The following is a 15,524-nucleotide window of genomic DNA, read 5'->3' as shown; positions in this document are numbered from 1 at the left end:
TACTGTACAATGTAGGAACTGACATAAAGTTAATTTTATTTTTGTATTTAATACTTAAGGATGAGTGACAAAGTCATAGCTGATTTATGTTGAACAGACGTAAACAGTGTTATTACTGAAGTTTATCAAGACCACTGAATTTCATTTACAGATTTTTTAGGTATTTATCAGGATTTATTAAATGAGTGGGAACATTGGGACAAGGAAAAGAGGTTGGACATCTCCATTGGAAAAGACGAGAGGAAATTAACAAAAGGTAGATGGTAAAAAGCAATGTGGTTAAAGACGGCAGATGCGATTTTGAAAATAGTCTTTAGTAAAGTCTACAATTCAGCATAAAATTCATATTGTAATACATCTCTCAAAGGAAAAAGTTGAGTAAAAGATTATAAATACACAAAGAATTATAGAAACTAGAGAAATGTTTGCCTTTATAGTTGCACTCTAATAAAAGAATTTTTTTCAAATGCTAAAAATCTACAAGCAATGATGTTCATTTATTTTCAGTCATAACTAGAAATATCTTGACTAATTCTATATACTGCATCAAAATATAACATGAAATTTTGTTTATTCATAAACTTAAAAAATAAAGTAAAAACTGAAGGATATATTGAGACTATAAATTCTCTAATACATCATAATGATTCTTGACAAGTAATTTCAAACTTATATTGCATTTGATTAGTTTTCTGGTCCAAAATAAAATTGAAGCCAATTAGCAGAATTATAAAATATCTGGATTTGAATGCTTTCCACCCTTCATCCTAACAAGCTGACTTAATCTGACTAGAAATCAAGATAAAACTGTAAGGTCTCAAACAGCAGAACTCTGAACAATTCCCTCACTTTTAAATCTTTACCTGTTCACAAGATTATTTGCCTTCTCAATTGTACAAATGGCAATATCTGTTACTTTTAGCCCACCAGGAGGGCCATGTGATCCCATAAACCCTTCCACTCTCACACTCGCTGGACTAAACATTTTCTGAAAAAGAAAAGTGAAATACATTAGAAGAGATATTTTGAAGTTACACTCCACTTGCACAAAGTTCAAAGAACATCTTTCATATCATACAATCTAAAAGCCACACAATTACGGAAACAGTCACAACATAAATTAGAAAATATTATGCACAAAGATAAGACAAACCTGCAAATAGTACATCTTTTCTCTGGCGACCGAAACAAATGGCAGGATGTAAAGTCCCTTCCGTCCCGTCTCTAAAACTCTCTTCAGAAGGAGCAACTCTGATACTAATGTTTTACCTGAAGGAAAAAATTATAAATATAATTTCATCATTCAAGTATTAAACAACTACTGAATATCATGAATGAATTAGGATATTCAATTGAACCATTAAGCTCCAGTTAATGTATTAGACATGAAAATTGATTATGTACAGGTGTTTACGACCATTTAACAAAATTCATGCAAGGGAAAAGGCATACTAATAAAACTATATAATTTTACAACTTTTTAACAAAATTCATGCAAGGGAAAAGGCATACTAATAAAACTATATAATTTTACAACTTTTTAACAAAATTCATGCAAGGAAAAAAACATACTAATAAAACTATATCATTATTTTCTTCTCATGTTTTAAAGTTCTCTTTTTTAATAACTACCAAAATTGACAGGTTTACATAAAAACCATATTCATTTTTTAACATCCCTATGATGGTCACATTCTAATTTTTCAAATTTTCCTTTAAAATGCAATAATTCAGAAGATAAAATGTTATTTTGATTATAAAATAAATTTTTGAATATACTTACCCGGTGATTATATAGCTGCAACTCTGTTGCTCGACAGACAACTCTACGGAAAAACTCGCCAGCGATCGCTACACAGGTTGCGCGTGTGCCCAACAGCGCCATCTGTCGACCAGATACCCAGCTCTCAATGTAAACAAAGACTCAATTTTCTCCTCGTCCCACTGCGTCTCTATTGGGGAGGAAGGGAGGGTCATTTAATTTATAATCACCGGGTAAGTATATTCAAAAATTTATTTTATAATCAAAATAACATTTTTCAATATTTAACTTAGCCGGTGATTATATAGCTGATTCACACCCAGGATGGTGGGTAGAGACCAGTAATATATGTTTACACTTTTATGAGCTAAGAGTTTTTTATTTCATTTTAGAAGTTATCAAAATAACAAAAACAAAATAAATAGGTACCTGGTAAGGAAGTCGACTTGAACAATTACTCTGCCTTTTAAGTACATCTTCCTTACGGAGCCTCGCGATCCTCTTAGGATGCTGATCGACCCCTAGGATCTGAAGTATCAAGGGTTGCAACCCATACAACAGGACCTCATCAAACCCCTAATCTAGGCGCTCTCAAGAAATGACTTTGACCACCCGCCAAATCAACCAGGATGCGAAAGGCTTCTTAGCCTTCCGGACAACCCATAAAAAAACAACATTTCAAGAGACAGATTAAAAAGGATAAGGAATTAGGGAATTGTAGTGGTTGAGCCCTCACCCACTACTGCACTCGCTGCTACGAATGGTCCCAGTGTGTAGCAGTTCTTGTAAAGAGACTGGACATCTTTCAAGTAAAATGACGCGAACACTGACTTGCTTCTCCAATAGGTTGCGTCCATTATACTTTGCAGAGATATATTTTGCTTAAAGGCCACGGAAGTTGTAACAGCTCTAACTTCGTGCGTCTTCACCTTAAGCAAAGTTCGGTCTTCCTCACTCAGATGTGAATGAGCTTCTCGTATTAACAATCTGATAAAGTCTGACCAAGCATTCTTTGACATAGGCAAGGATGGTTTCTTAACTGAACACCATAAAGCTTCAGATTGGCCTTGTAAAGGTTTAGTACGCTTTAAATAGAACTTAAGAGCTCTAACAGGGCATAAGACTCTTTCTAGTTCATTGCCTACGATCTCCGATAAGCTGGGGATATCGAAAGATTTAGGCCAAGGCCGAGAAGGCAGCTCATTTTTGGCTAGAAAACCAAGGTGTAGCGAACAAGTGGCTTTTTCTGACGAAAATCCGATGTTCTTGCTGAAGGCATGAATCTCACTGACTCTTTTAGCCGAGGCTAAGCATACCAGGAAAAGAGTCTTAAGAGTGAGATCTTTCAGGGAGGCTGATTGTAACGGCTCCAACCTGTCTGACATGAAGAATCTTAGTACCACGTCTAAATTCCATCCAGGGGTAGCCAAACGACGCTCCTTGGTGGTCTCAAAAGACTTAAGGAGGTCTTGCAGATCTTTATGTTTGGAAAGATCTAAGCCTCTATGCCGGAAGACCATTGCCAACATGCTTCTGTAGCCCTTGATAGTGGGAGCTGAAAGGGATCGTCCTTTTCTCAGGTATAAGAGAAAAACAACTATTTGAGCTACAGAGGTACTGGTCGAGGATACAGAAACTGACTTGCACCAGTCTCGGAAGACTTCCCACTTCGATTGGTAGACTCTAATGGAAGACGCTCTCCTTGCTCTAGCAATCGCACTGGCTGCTTCCTTCGAAAAGCCTCTAGCTCTCGAGAGTCTTTCGATAGTCTGAAGGCAGTCAGACGAAGAGCGTGGAGGCTTTGGAGTACCTTCTTTACGTGTGGCTGACGTAGAAGGTCTACCCTTAGAGGAAGACTACTGGGAACGTCTACTAACCATCGAAGTATCTCGGTGAACCATTCTCTCGCGGGCCAGAGGGAAGCAACTAACGTCAACCTTGTCTCTTCGTGAGAGGTGAACTTCTGCAGTACCTTGTTGACAATCTTGAACGGTGGGAATGCGTAGAGATCCAGATGTGACCAATCCAGGAGGAAAGCATCTATATGTATTGCTGCTGGGTCCGGGACTGGGGAACAATAGATTGGAAGCCTCTTGGTCAGCGAGGTTGCAAAGAGATCTATGGATGGTTTTACCCCAAGTGGCCCAAAGTCTCTTGCACACATCCTTGTGGAGGGTCCATTCGGTTGGAATTACTTGCCCTTTCCGACTGAGACAATCTGCTATGACGTTCAAGTCGCCTTGGATGAACCTCGTTACTAGGGAGATGTCTTGACCTTTTGACCAGATGAGCAGGTCCCTTGCGATCTCGTACAACGTCAGTGAGTGGGTACCTCCTTGTTTGGAGATGTACGCCAAGGCCGTGGTGATGTCCGAGTTAACTTCCACCACTTTGCCTCGAAGGAAAGACTTGAAGCTTTTCAAGGCCAGATGTACTGCCAACAGCTCCTTGCAGTTGATATGCATGCTCCTCTGACTCGAATTCCACAGTCCTGAGCATTCCCGACCGTCTAGTGTCGCGCCCCAGCCCACGTCCGATGCGTCCGAGAAGAGAACGTGGTTGGGAGTCTGAACAGCCAGGGGAAGACCCTCTCTTAGGTTGATATTGTCCTTCCACCAAGTCAGACAAGACTTTATCTTTTCGGAAACCGGGATCGAGACCGCTTCTAGCGTCTTGTCCTTTTTCCAGTGAAAAGCTAGATGGTATTGAAGAGGACGGAGGTGTAGTCTTCCTAGTGACACAAATTGTTCCACGGATGACAGCGTCCCTACCAGACTCATCCACAGCCTGACTGAGCAGCGTTCCTTCTTCAGCATCTTCTGGATGGATAGCAGGGCTTGATCTATTCTGGGGGCTGATCGTCTTGTTGTTCAGCAACGTCCTCATCAGAGGGTTCCTCATCCGAAAACTGATGAGGAAACGGCAACGGAGTGGGCAACGTCTGGCTCGCTGAGTCCGGTCGCACTGGTGCATGCGTGACAGAGCCGGACGCAACATCATGGAACTGCTGCACAGTCTGTGAACTGTCAACAACCATGGGTGCGCGAGGAAGCACAGCGTCAACCCGAGACTGTCTAGACCGTCTGGGTTGTGCAGTCAACACCCTACCGGGTTGCTGAGGTTGACGCACTGCGTCAAAACAAGTCACCTCTGCTGGTTGTTGAACGTCCTGAACGTCAACAACCACCTCCGAGCGTCGCTTAACGTCAACGTGCGGCTGGCAACCCACACTGGGTCGCATTGGTGGAGGAACCACCTCAACTGGCAGACGCGAGTAGGTTACCTCAGGGTCAACAGGGCGCACAACCGACCGGTTGGAAGGTTGTTGGCCAGAAGGTTCGGTAGCAACCTTCTCCGCATTAAAGTCCTCTATCAAGGACGCAAGCTTGGACTGCATGTCTTGCAGCAAAGCCCATTTAGGGTCTACGGGAGCAGGTGCGGCAACAGACGGGGTTAGCGACTGAGGCGGTACCGCTTACCATCCCTGAAAGCCTTGTTATGCATGACATAATTGTACAGCAAAACTTCAAAGGCTCGAAAACAGCTGTGAAGTTGACCTGTAAAAAACTTGGAGCGTCTCCTGGCCAGGCGCCAGGGAGAGTCTACGAGAATTGAGAAGTCTATCTGGGCAGAGGCATGAACTCCCAAGCCGAGAACTTCTCTCGTGTCATATCAGACTCTCGCTCTATAAACCAGTTTAAAAGAAGGGAAAGCAAAGGCTGTATCCCCCAAACTCCTCCTGGTGAAAAACCAGTCGCCTAGCCAACGTAAAGCTCTCTAGGAGAGCGAGAGAGCACTAGCTTATAAAACAACGGCTTCGAAGTAGCTAGGCCTAGTGTAAGCTCTGACGTTTAGGTGAACGAGGAGCAGCAGTTACAAAAAGATCCGGACAAAGATCCTTAAAAAAATCATCATGATTTAATTAAAGTCCATAGGGGGCTAAGCAGCTTTAGGCTCCTCTCCATCTGACAGAGTCCTCAAGGGAATATCAGTAGGAGGGGGAACAGCAACTTCCTCATCTACAGGAACCTTGTCCGATAAAAGCTGAGTCTCAAGCAAGGGAGAGACCTACCGTGGTGGCAATGCTTTACAAGCAGAGTCCACACTCACTGGTGCATTAGTAGCGGACCAGAACGCAACGTCATGTAACTGCTTGACAGTCTGTGAACTGTCAACAACTGAACTGTCAACCACAACAGGTGCGTGAGGACGCACAGCGTCCACTCGAGACTGCTTTGACTGCCTAGACTGAGCAGTCAAAACAACTCTAGAATGCGGAGGTTGACGCACAGCGTCAAAACAAGTCAACTCCGATTGTTAGTGAACGTCTTGAACGTCAACAGGAGCATCAGCAAGTGGCCTAACGTCCAAATGCGGCTGAAAAACCACACGAGACCGCATCGAGTGTGGTTCTAAACAACCTGACTGACGTGACTAAGCTACGCCAACGTCAACAGTAAGCACAAAGGAACGTTAGGTTGGCTGAAAGCCAGGATATTGATGAGATAAACGGCTAGACTCAACGGACTAATCGGCAGAATAGTCTTCCATAAGGGAGACAAGCATATACTGCATGTCTTGCCATACAACCCATTAAGGATCAACGGAAATGGTTGTGGTACGAGACGAGGGTAACGTCCGTGACCGCAACACTTTGCCAACAAAAAAAGACTCTCGGAGTCTGTGTTACGCTTTTGTTAGGCGGCGAGCAGTTATCCGATGACTGCATAGGGTCAGAGCTGTCCTAATGGTTGTAACCAGGACGCTGGACCTGTCCTGAAAGGACTGACTTTCGCTTAAGGGCTTCGAAACCTTGTGACAGATTTCTTATGCGAAAAGCCTTCGGATGACGAGGAGAAACAACGTCTCTCTCGTCTTATGGTGGGGGAGATCTTGGTAAGATACACCCGATACCATAGAGGGAAAACGTCTGTTCGTTGATCAAGGCCTCTCGAACCCATAAGTCGTTTGACATTACTTCTCCCCTGGGCTTGGGAGCATGCAAGAGGTCCCGGACTAGGTGAACGACAGGCACGAACAGACGAACCCTCGGACGCAACACTGTAACACTTTGCGCATATCACTTTATCACTTCGATTTTCTGTTTTGCACTTATTTCACTGAAATTGAAACTTTTACTGATTTCTACCTGAAACACGCAATTCTACCCTTCATTAAAAGGTGGTAATTGCGAAATCAGTCGTATAATGCAAGCTCATTAATACCAGCAAAAAACAGAAAACATATTTTAAGATAAAAAAATCAGTGGCTGGGAAAGAGACTAAACACTAGTTCATATAAACTACGTTTTCAATCTCTCACCGCACATAGCCTGTGGACGAGAATAAAAAAACTAAAAACGTTTTATCCTTCCTCCCCGTACAGAGACTAGGGACGAGAGTAACTCGAGAACAACGTTACCCGCTTGAACGGAACGTTTTCTCTCCTCTCTCTCCCTCCGTCTCTATCTCTCTCTCTCTTTCTCTCTTGATTTCGCACCTAAGAGAAGAGCCCAATTATATTTCGTCAAAAAAACATGTTATTTGACTAAAGGAAAAAATTGAAAGGTTTTTCAAATAAAAAGTTCCTTTAAAATAGAATTTAAAACATTTAAGCTACGAAAGAATGAACAAAACGTCAGAATCGATTTACTCTTACTGCAAAGTGAAACCGTGATACATTCTCTCTCTATCGTAACGATAGAGCGCATGTTGAACGTCCTGAACGTCAACAACTGCGTAGCATAAATAAACTAAACGTTAGTTCATCTTTGAAAACAGTACGAAGACTATCAAAGAAATTCTTTCATAAAATATTACATTTAAAAAGTTTTAAATCCTTAGCTCTTTAAAAGCTAATTACGATATAAAGGGCTCAACGTTGATTAACTTCGGTTTCCAAGTTAGGACCGCCTACTCTCAGGAAAGGTCGCATATAAACAAAACCTTAAAATTTATTTTTATATGTTTATAATAAATGGAAAGTTAATCGAAGAGGCCTAATAAAGGCGGAGAGATATAAAATATATAGAGGAAAATCTATAAATAATTTATAACGTGATAAGATAATTACTAAAAGCCTAAACACACTTCCGTCTAAGGGAAGGGTCGGCCATTTAAAAGTGAAAGAAAGTCCATACTCTCTTTGTCACCATAATTAAAAACGAGTTCAAGATTTAAGATGAAGATAAAACACCTGCATAGCGAAAGCTCAAAACTAGAATATAGTACTTCAACAAATAGATGTGAAAAACTCCAGTTTAGCAACAACGAGTAAAGTACGTCTTGTCGACACCTCGACAGAGAGAAAATTGAGTCTTTGTTTACATTGAGAGCTGGGTATCTGGTCGACAGATGGCGCTGTTGGGCACACCCGCAACCTGTGTAGCGATCGCTGGCGAGTTTTTCCGTAGAGTTGTCTGTCGAGCAACAGAGTTGCAGCTATATAATCACCGGCTAAGTTAAATATTGAAAAAAGCATATTTCTATAAATGTATTTATATTTCAGTTAAATTAAAAATATGAAATGAAAATCAAGCAAGTTTTCTCACCAGAATTTGGTTTATAAATTTATAAAATATTAAAGTACGGTACTGAGTTTTAATTTAATGAAAAAAAATTTACTTTAATAAATTTTGGTTATAGTGCACTTTCCATTTCACGGGGTATTACAAAATTAACTCGTATCAGTTGATTAGATTACTAATTCCTCTACAGTGTACCTTACAAGGTTAAACACAAGGTATGAAGGAAAAAAATGCATCTTCATCAACTCATGCTAGCCAGAAAAAGTCATGCCACATTTCTTCAACAAAGCTACCCATGCCATCCTCCCTTTCACTTGCCCATCTCCTGCCTTAACCATCTTCACTTTGTGTGTCATTGACACTCCCTATATAACCCTTACTCGACAGAACAAAAATTCAAATCAAAAGAAGTCATTTGCAAATTGACTCCATATCATAAGAATGAGTGGATGACTGGTAATCATCTGGCATTATAACATCAATGGTCATTAATACCTATCATAATAAGAGTAAGTGCACCATCCTAAGGTAGCTTTTATTAGTAATGACCAATAACAGCTACAGGATAAGGGGGTGGGTTACCCCTTTTCATCTGATAGGAGCAAAATGAAAGTAAAACAATACAATGTCAGTAACTAGTTGCAGCCAGTACCTATGCAAATATATAGTACTGGAGGGCATGGTGAGAAAGTTCAATTATAGTTACATACTATAGTTGTCTTATATTTCCACATAAGTTGAAATTACCCAGATACTGTACAAGGCCTAAACTCATATATACAGTATAGTATATAAAAACATGTCAGTATAACTCCACTATATATACATGGCCATTTCTAAAAACTTATCTACTGAGCAGAACATACCTAATTCACAAAGTGAAAAAGCATCAGATGATTTATAATAAAGTCTATTATTCCACATTAATTAATTACTTTATCTTACCAGCAGAAGTTGGGGCAGAGTAAACTAGATTTCTACCATCCAAGACACCGGGCAAACTCAAACATTCTGCCTGCCATGGAAACATGGTCTTGATTCCATTTTCAATGTAGCGCTGAAAAATACACAGGACGAAAATTTTTATTATAAAGATATGCAGATTTTACTTCTAATTTAACAAAAAGTAATAATGTACTAAGAACAATGTAAGCATCTACTCCATTTAGAAATATTCAGTTTCTTTGAAGATTCCATTATGTAAGGCCATATATAAAGAATATAAAACTAACCTGTAATACAGGCTCTGGTAATCCCCATGATGACAATTCCATCCTGGCTTGCGTAGACAAAAAGCTGTGTTCACCCTTGCTAATATTGGCCGATTTGTTAAGGGATGACTTCCTTCCCTGAATTTTGGCAGACTCGTTAGAATTGACTGACACTGGGGTATTTCCCAGCTCTTTACCTATATAATCTCTTGGCTCATGGGAAATGACTGGCTCTGTAGTGTTGTCAGATGGGGAAGTATGTTTGGTAGACAGATGTGCCTGTTTAAAATCGTGTTTCTCTACATTTGTGTGCGAGTTACCGTCACGATCAGAATCAGGAGCTATCAATGGCTTGTGAAATCCTTCACTTTGAACCTCACACTTTGTGGCAATATTCTTATTTAAATCAACTGTATTATTTAAGTCTAACTTAGCAGGTTTTTTCATTCTGCCCATAGTTACTGGAGTATAACAATTGTTGGTACTGTTGGCACCTGCTGAACATTTCAGTTTCGCTGTTTTTGCAGAAATTGCATCGTTACCTTCTTTTGATTTACTCTGGACTTGAGTTTCCTCTTTGTTAGAAGGCTTATTACAAACTGCTGCTTTGAAAACAGCCCCATCTGTGTTTAATTCCTTGTCTTCACTATTGACACCTGCTGAACATTTCAGTTTCGCTGTTTTTTCAGAAATTGCATCGTTACCTTCTTTTGATTTACCCCGGACTTGAATTTCCTCTTTGTTAGATGGCTTATTACAAACTGCTGCTTTGAAAACAGCCCCATCTGTGAATAACTCCTTGTTTTCACTATTGACACCTGCTGAACATTTCGGTTTCGCCATTTTTGCAGAAATTGCATTGTTACCTTCTTTTGATTTACCCTGGACTTGAGTTTCCTCTTTGTTAGAAGGCTTATTACAAACTGCTGCTTTGAAAACAGCCCCATTTGTGATTAACTCCTTGTTTTCACTATTGACACCTGCTGAACATTTCAGTTTCGCCATTTTGGCAGAAATTCCCTCGTTACCTTCTTTTGATTTATCCTGGACTTGAGTTTCCTCTTTGTTAGAAGGTTTATTACAAACTGCTGCTTTGAAAACAGCCCCATCTCTGATTAATTTCTTGTCCTCAATATTAACTCTACAATCTGCTGGCTGTTCTGAAGGGATGTAGTTAATCTTCTTGCCACTGTCATCAACGCTATTTTCATTCAGAGGACTTAAACACTTACCCTTTGATTTGTCTTTTAAAACATTACTATTATTTTCTAATATTTCAGGGAAAAGTGTTCTTTTCTTGGGTAATAAAGAGTTATCCTTTCCATTTACACATTTGTTTTCATGATTACTTACCTCAAAGCTCAATTTTTTACTAGACAGACAATTGTTCTGAATATGTGGTGGAGTCTTAACTGTGTTATGGAGAGATTTAGTATCTTTCTCTTTTGTCATTATTGAATCATTTGCCTTTAGATTTTCATTTAACAAAGAAAAGTCCTCTGGGGTTTCATCAAATAAGCTACTACTATGGTCCTTAAGAGTTCTAAAACTGGCTTCTTTGCTAGCAACATCCAATGATTCTTGATTATTCCTCATTCTCTTCTCCAATTTATTCATATTTACAAATAGTTTTTTATTACCCTTTTCTGGAACTGGTGCATGGGAGGCAAAATCCCCATCGGCTTTGGAATTAACACTTTTTACCTGAAGCCTCTGTGACCTTCGAATATTAGGTACTTTTGAAGCAGACGAGACCCTTCTCTTACTTCGATTACGCAAAGGAGTGATGACAATTGAAAGAGGCTTGGCAATTTTGTTATCATCTGGTGATACAACTTCGTCAATAGAAATGTCCAAATCCATAGCATTTATGGCTTTGAGGGTATCATTTCCCATTGAAGCAAACTCAAACTGATCTTTCGTAACATCCTTGGGCCATTTGGTATCTCCACCGGCTGCAATATGTACTGGATTATCTACTGTATTGGATACAAGGTTCTTTGGCATTTCCCTAGCTTCTCTGTGGAATACATTACTGCTAAGAATAACATCAGAATCAGATGCATCTTTCGATGATCTGTCAGAACCTGTCTGCTTTTTACATGGATACTGGGCCTCAATCTCTTTTATTCCCATCAAGACATCATTATCACAAAACGAATCCCCAAATGAACACTCCTCCTGCAAAGAATGATAATTAATAATAGCATAATCTAATAATATTAATGTAATCTTATAATAAAAGACAAAACACCTCAGAAAATACAGTACATGTATTGTTAATCTAAAATGATTTTCAGTGTTTCTTATACACAAAACCTAATTTTTCCTTTTGCCTCAATGCACAGCAAGTTAGGACATCAATATGATAAAAATGTAGTTAAGAAACCAATGATTAACAGTAAATCTCATTCTTCCCACCATTGATAACTTCTTGCTATGCCCATTGAATTTTCATACTATTTTATGTCTCAAGGTCACAAGTGCGCATTCAATTACAAAAGCTGGGAAGATTATACCCCAGAAAAAATAAAAATGCATTTACTTCAAATCTTGATTTTAAAAATATACCTCCTGAACTTACTTATGCTAAACGATTGCTTAGAATGGAGGATAAAAATGGTATCAAGATCTATGATGAGTTAGCAATGAGTACTTGAAATTCAATTACATCAACCATACCTATATATATAATTCATAATTATTTATATAATTGTCCTTTTAGTACTCAATGACCATGAGCAATATACAGTACAGTATATGTTCATTTATGGTACTAAAACTTTGAGAGGTGGCAGCCAGGTCCCAGCAGAATGAAGGGGGGAAGCCACTCCCGATACTGCCTACAAACTCACTAGCTTAACTACTTTTGATTTGACTGTAGCCAAATCAACAGTGAGCTCAGTTGCTGGGCGAGTGTGAGAGCAGGCGGGCCAGGCTACCACCCGCTAACTATTGGAGGGTCATTGACACCTCACTGAAAAGTTTTTAAGGCTAAAACAGCTCACGCTGAATCATCTTTCCTACGTAAAAAAATAAAAAAATTTTAAGTAATTTTTATTTTTCCTAACATACTTACCGAGAACTACTTTCTTAGGAGTTACCTGTAATCTCCTCTCTACCGACCAGAGTTTTGTGTAGTATACCCTATACCCGTTTTCTATGGAGGGCTAACCCGGGAGTGAGAGAACGTGCCCCGAGGGTAGCCTTTGAGCTAGGTCGAGGTCCGCTTGGGTCCCGTGAGTCAGTAAGTTCCTCGGATGTTGTAAAAAGTCCCTGCAAGGGCAGAAAGGCACTCGGGGAAGGAAGGGAGGGCCATTACCCGAAAGTACGTAGTTCTCGGTAAGTATGTTAGGAAAAATAAAAATTACTTAAAATTTTTGATTTGTTCCAAAACGAATACTTACCTCGAACTACTTTCTTAGGAGACTTACACTTTAGGAGGTGTGAGTGACTTCCTGACCTTCAGACCCAGCAAGCGGACGCCAATAAGCCTAGATATGAACTAGGTTTTAAAAAAAAAACAAACTGGGAAAACGGACGGTAGGGTAACTACACAAAGAGCTCACGTTAGTGTCTAAGTACTCACCCTTTGAAAAATCCTTCTGATGCTGAGTCCAGTAATGCAGTTGCAGAGACGTGTTCTTCAATGGTTACATAAGTGTGGTTATCTCCGATAGGGATAGGAAACGGGGATTAGGGTGAAAAGGAACGAACCTGTGTCTCCTGGTTTTGCTATCCACGATTATGCCTGGGGCTTCACCATTAAATCACTTGGAGCGCGGAGATGACTGTCCCAATGGAGAACCCGTCTAAGGACCTTCTTGAGTAATCCTTGAGGTAATGGGCAGTAAAGGTCGACTGGTTCGACCAGGTGCCCGCTCAAAGGATCTGGCCCACTGCCATGTTCTTCTCAAAGGCTAAGGAAGTGCTCAGACCTCTGATGTCATGGGGCTTGGGAGTGCCTGGCAAGGCCAGTCCCTCCTCCTTGTAGGCCCTGGCAATAACTTGTCTCAACCAAAAGGAAATGGTATTCTTCGATACCTGCTTCTTTGTAACACCTGTGGAGACGAAAAGGCTCTTGATGCCTGGCCGGAGATGTGCAGTCCTCTCCAGGTATTTTCTAATGGCACGGACAGGGCATAACCTCAAATCCTCAGGATTCCCAGTCCTAGGAATAGCTGGCAGAGAGAACCCCTCGAATTTAGGATCCCAGACTGCTGGGTTCTGGGTTTTCGCCACGAACGAAGGGACGAACTTGAAAGAGATCTCTTTCCACCCCTTCGAATGAGAGACGTCATAAGACAGCCCATGGATCTCACCTACCCTTTTCGCAGAGGCCAAAGCCAACAAAAAGACTGTCTTGAGAGTGAGATCCGTCTACAATATCCTTTATTGGTTCGAAGGGGGGGGGGGGGCTACTTAACATCTTCAGGACCCTAGCTAAGTCCCACTGAGGCCCCCTAACAGTTTGAGGGGGGCAGGACTGTTCAAAACTCCTGACAAGCATAGAGATGTGTCTAGAGGAACCCAGGTCGATGCCCTTCAGAAGGAAGACTTGACCCAAGGCTGCTCGTACTCCTTTTATAGCTGGGATTGACATCCCTATCTCGTCCCTGAGATATACTAGAAAGTCTGCGATATCTGGGACCGAGGCTTTGAGGGGTTTTATGCGCTTCGAAGCGCACCACTTCGTGAAAGAGGCTCACTTCACTTGGTAGACCGCTGCCGACAACCTTCTCAGGTATCGCGACATCCTTTTAGCCGTTCCTGACAAATATCCTTCCTTCTTCAGGAGTCGCTCGATAGTCTCCAGGCGTGAAGGCGTAGAGACTGTGGGTTGTCGTGGAACCTGAGAAAGTGTGGCTGTTGTAGAAGATCTGACCTGTCGGGGAGTGGCCACGGAGGATGGCTCGTCAGGTCTTTTAGGTCTGCGAACCACTCTCTCTACGGCCACCAGGGCGCTACCAAAGTCATCCTTAAGCTCCGGGCAGCCCTTACTCTGTTGAGCACTTGCCTGATCAACGTGAAGGGGGGAAAAGCGTACACGTCTAGGTTGTCCCACTTGTGCTGAAAGGCATCCTCCAAGGCTGCCTTTGGGTCTGGGACAGGAGAACAATACACGGGAAGTTGCGCGTTCAGCTTGGTTGCAAAGAGGTCCATCACCGGGGAACCCCAACGTTGAATGATGAGCCTGGCTACTTCTGGGAGGAGGGACCATTCTGTTCCTACTATCTGACCCATCCTGCTGAGACTGTCAGCTAGGACGTTCTTTTTCCCGGGGATGAACCTTGCCAATAACACTATCTGGTTCGCTACCGCCCAATCTAGGATCTCTAGGGCGAGATCGCACAACTCCCTTGATTTTAAGCCTCCCTGTGTAGGCCTTTCTCCCCGTCCATCCAGGTTCCTCTCGCCGTCCCGTTGAGGAGATGGGCTCCCCATCCCTGGTTGGAGGCGTCTGTAAATAGGAGCAACTCGGGAGGGTCGGTCGCGAAGGGCATCCCCTTGAGCGAGTTCGACCGGCAATGCCACCATTCCAGGGAGGGTATTGTGTTTGGTAGGACCGGGATTAATTTCTGGGGCGAGTCCAGTTGGTTCCAGAAGCTCTTCAGGTTCCATTGGATGGCTCTGAGTCTGAGTCTCCCCTGGGGAACCAGTTTCTCCAACGACACCAGATGACCTATTAGCCTTTGCCAGTCCTTCGCCCTCCTGGGTTGCCCCGACAGGAAAGGAAGAAGGATTTTCATAAGATTGCTTATCCTCTCCTCCGACGGGAAAGCTTTCACTAGTAGGGAATCCAGTGTCATCCCCAAATAGGTCATTCTGGTGGAGGGAGATAGGTTCGATTTTTCTGGGTTGATCATGATACCCAGACCCTTGCAAAACTGGAGAAGTTTTATACCCTGCTCCTTCAAAACGTCCTCCAAGGAGGAAAGAAGCAACCAGTCGTCCAGGTACCGGATGAGGAGAATGCTCCGCTCGTGAGCCCACACCGAGACTGTCGTGAAGACTCTCGTGAATA

The 15,524-nt window shown here is 41.7% G+C and overlaps 1 protein-coding gene across 3 annotated transcripts in view; it reads right to left on the bottom strand.

The window, feature by feature from the left end:
• The window catches only part of PolQ (DNA polymerase theta), a 138,973-nt gene that overhangs the window by 81,532 nt on the left and 41,917 nt on the right, over nucleotides 1-15,524 (bottom strand). For all 3 annotated transcript variants that reach the window (XM_068347389.1, XM_068347390.1, XM_068347388.1), the window contains exons 4-7: nucleotides 9,521-11,680; nucleotides 9,234-9,345; nucleotides 1,154-1,269; nucleotides 864-988 (exon numbers count right to left, since the gene is read on the bottom strand). In XM_068347389.1, the coding sequence (XP_068203490.1) occupies nucleotides 864-988; nucleotides 1,154-1,269; nucleotides 9,234-9,345; nucleotides 9,521-11,680 (2,513 nt within the window). The remainder of the gene's footprint in view (nucleotides 1-863; nucleotides 989-1,153; nucleotides 1,270-9,233; nucleotides 9,346-9,520; nucleotides 11,681-15,524) is intronic.

The sequence above is a fragment of the Palaemon carinicauda genome, chromosome 23 (assembly GCF_036898095.1).
Source record: "Palaemon carinicauda isolate YSFRI2023 chromosome 23, ASM3689809v2, whole genome shotgun sequence".
NCBI classification, from domain to species: Eukaryota; Metazoa; Arthropoda; class Malacostraca; order Decapoda; family Palaemonidae; genus Palaemon; species Palaemon carinicauda.
The sequence above is the reverse complement of the archived record's forward strand: the minus strand, read 5'-3'. Positions and strand labels throughout refer to the sequence as shown.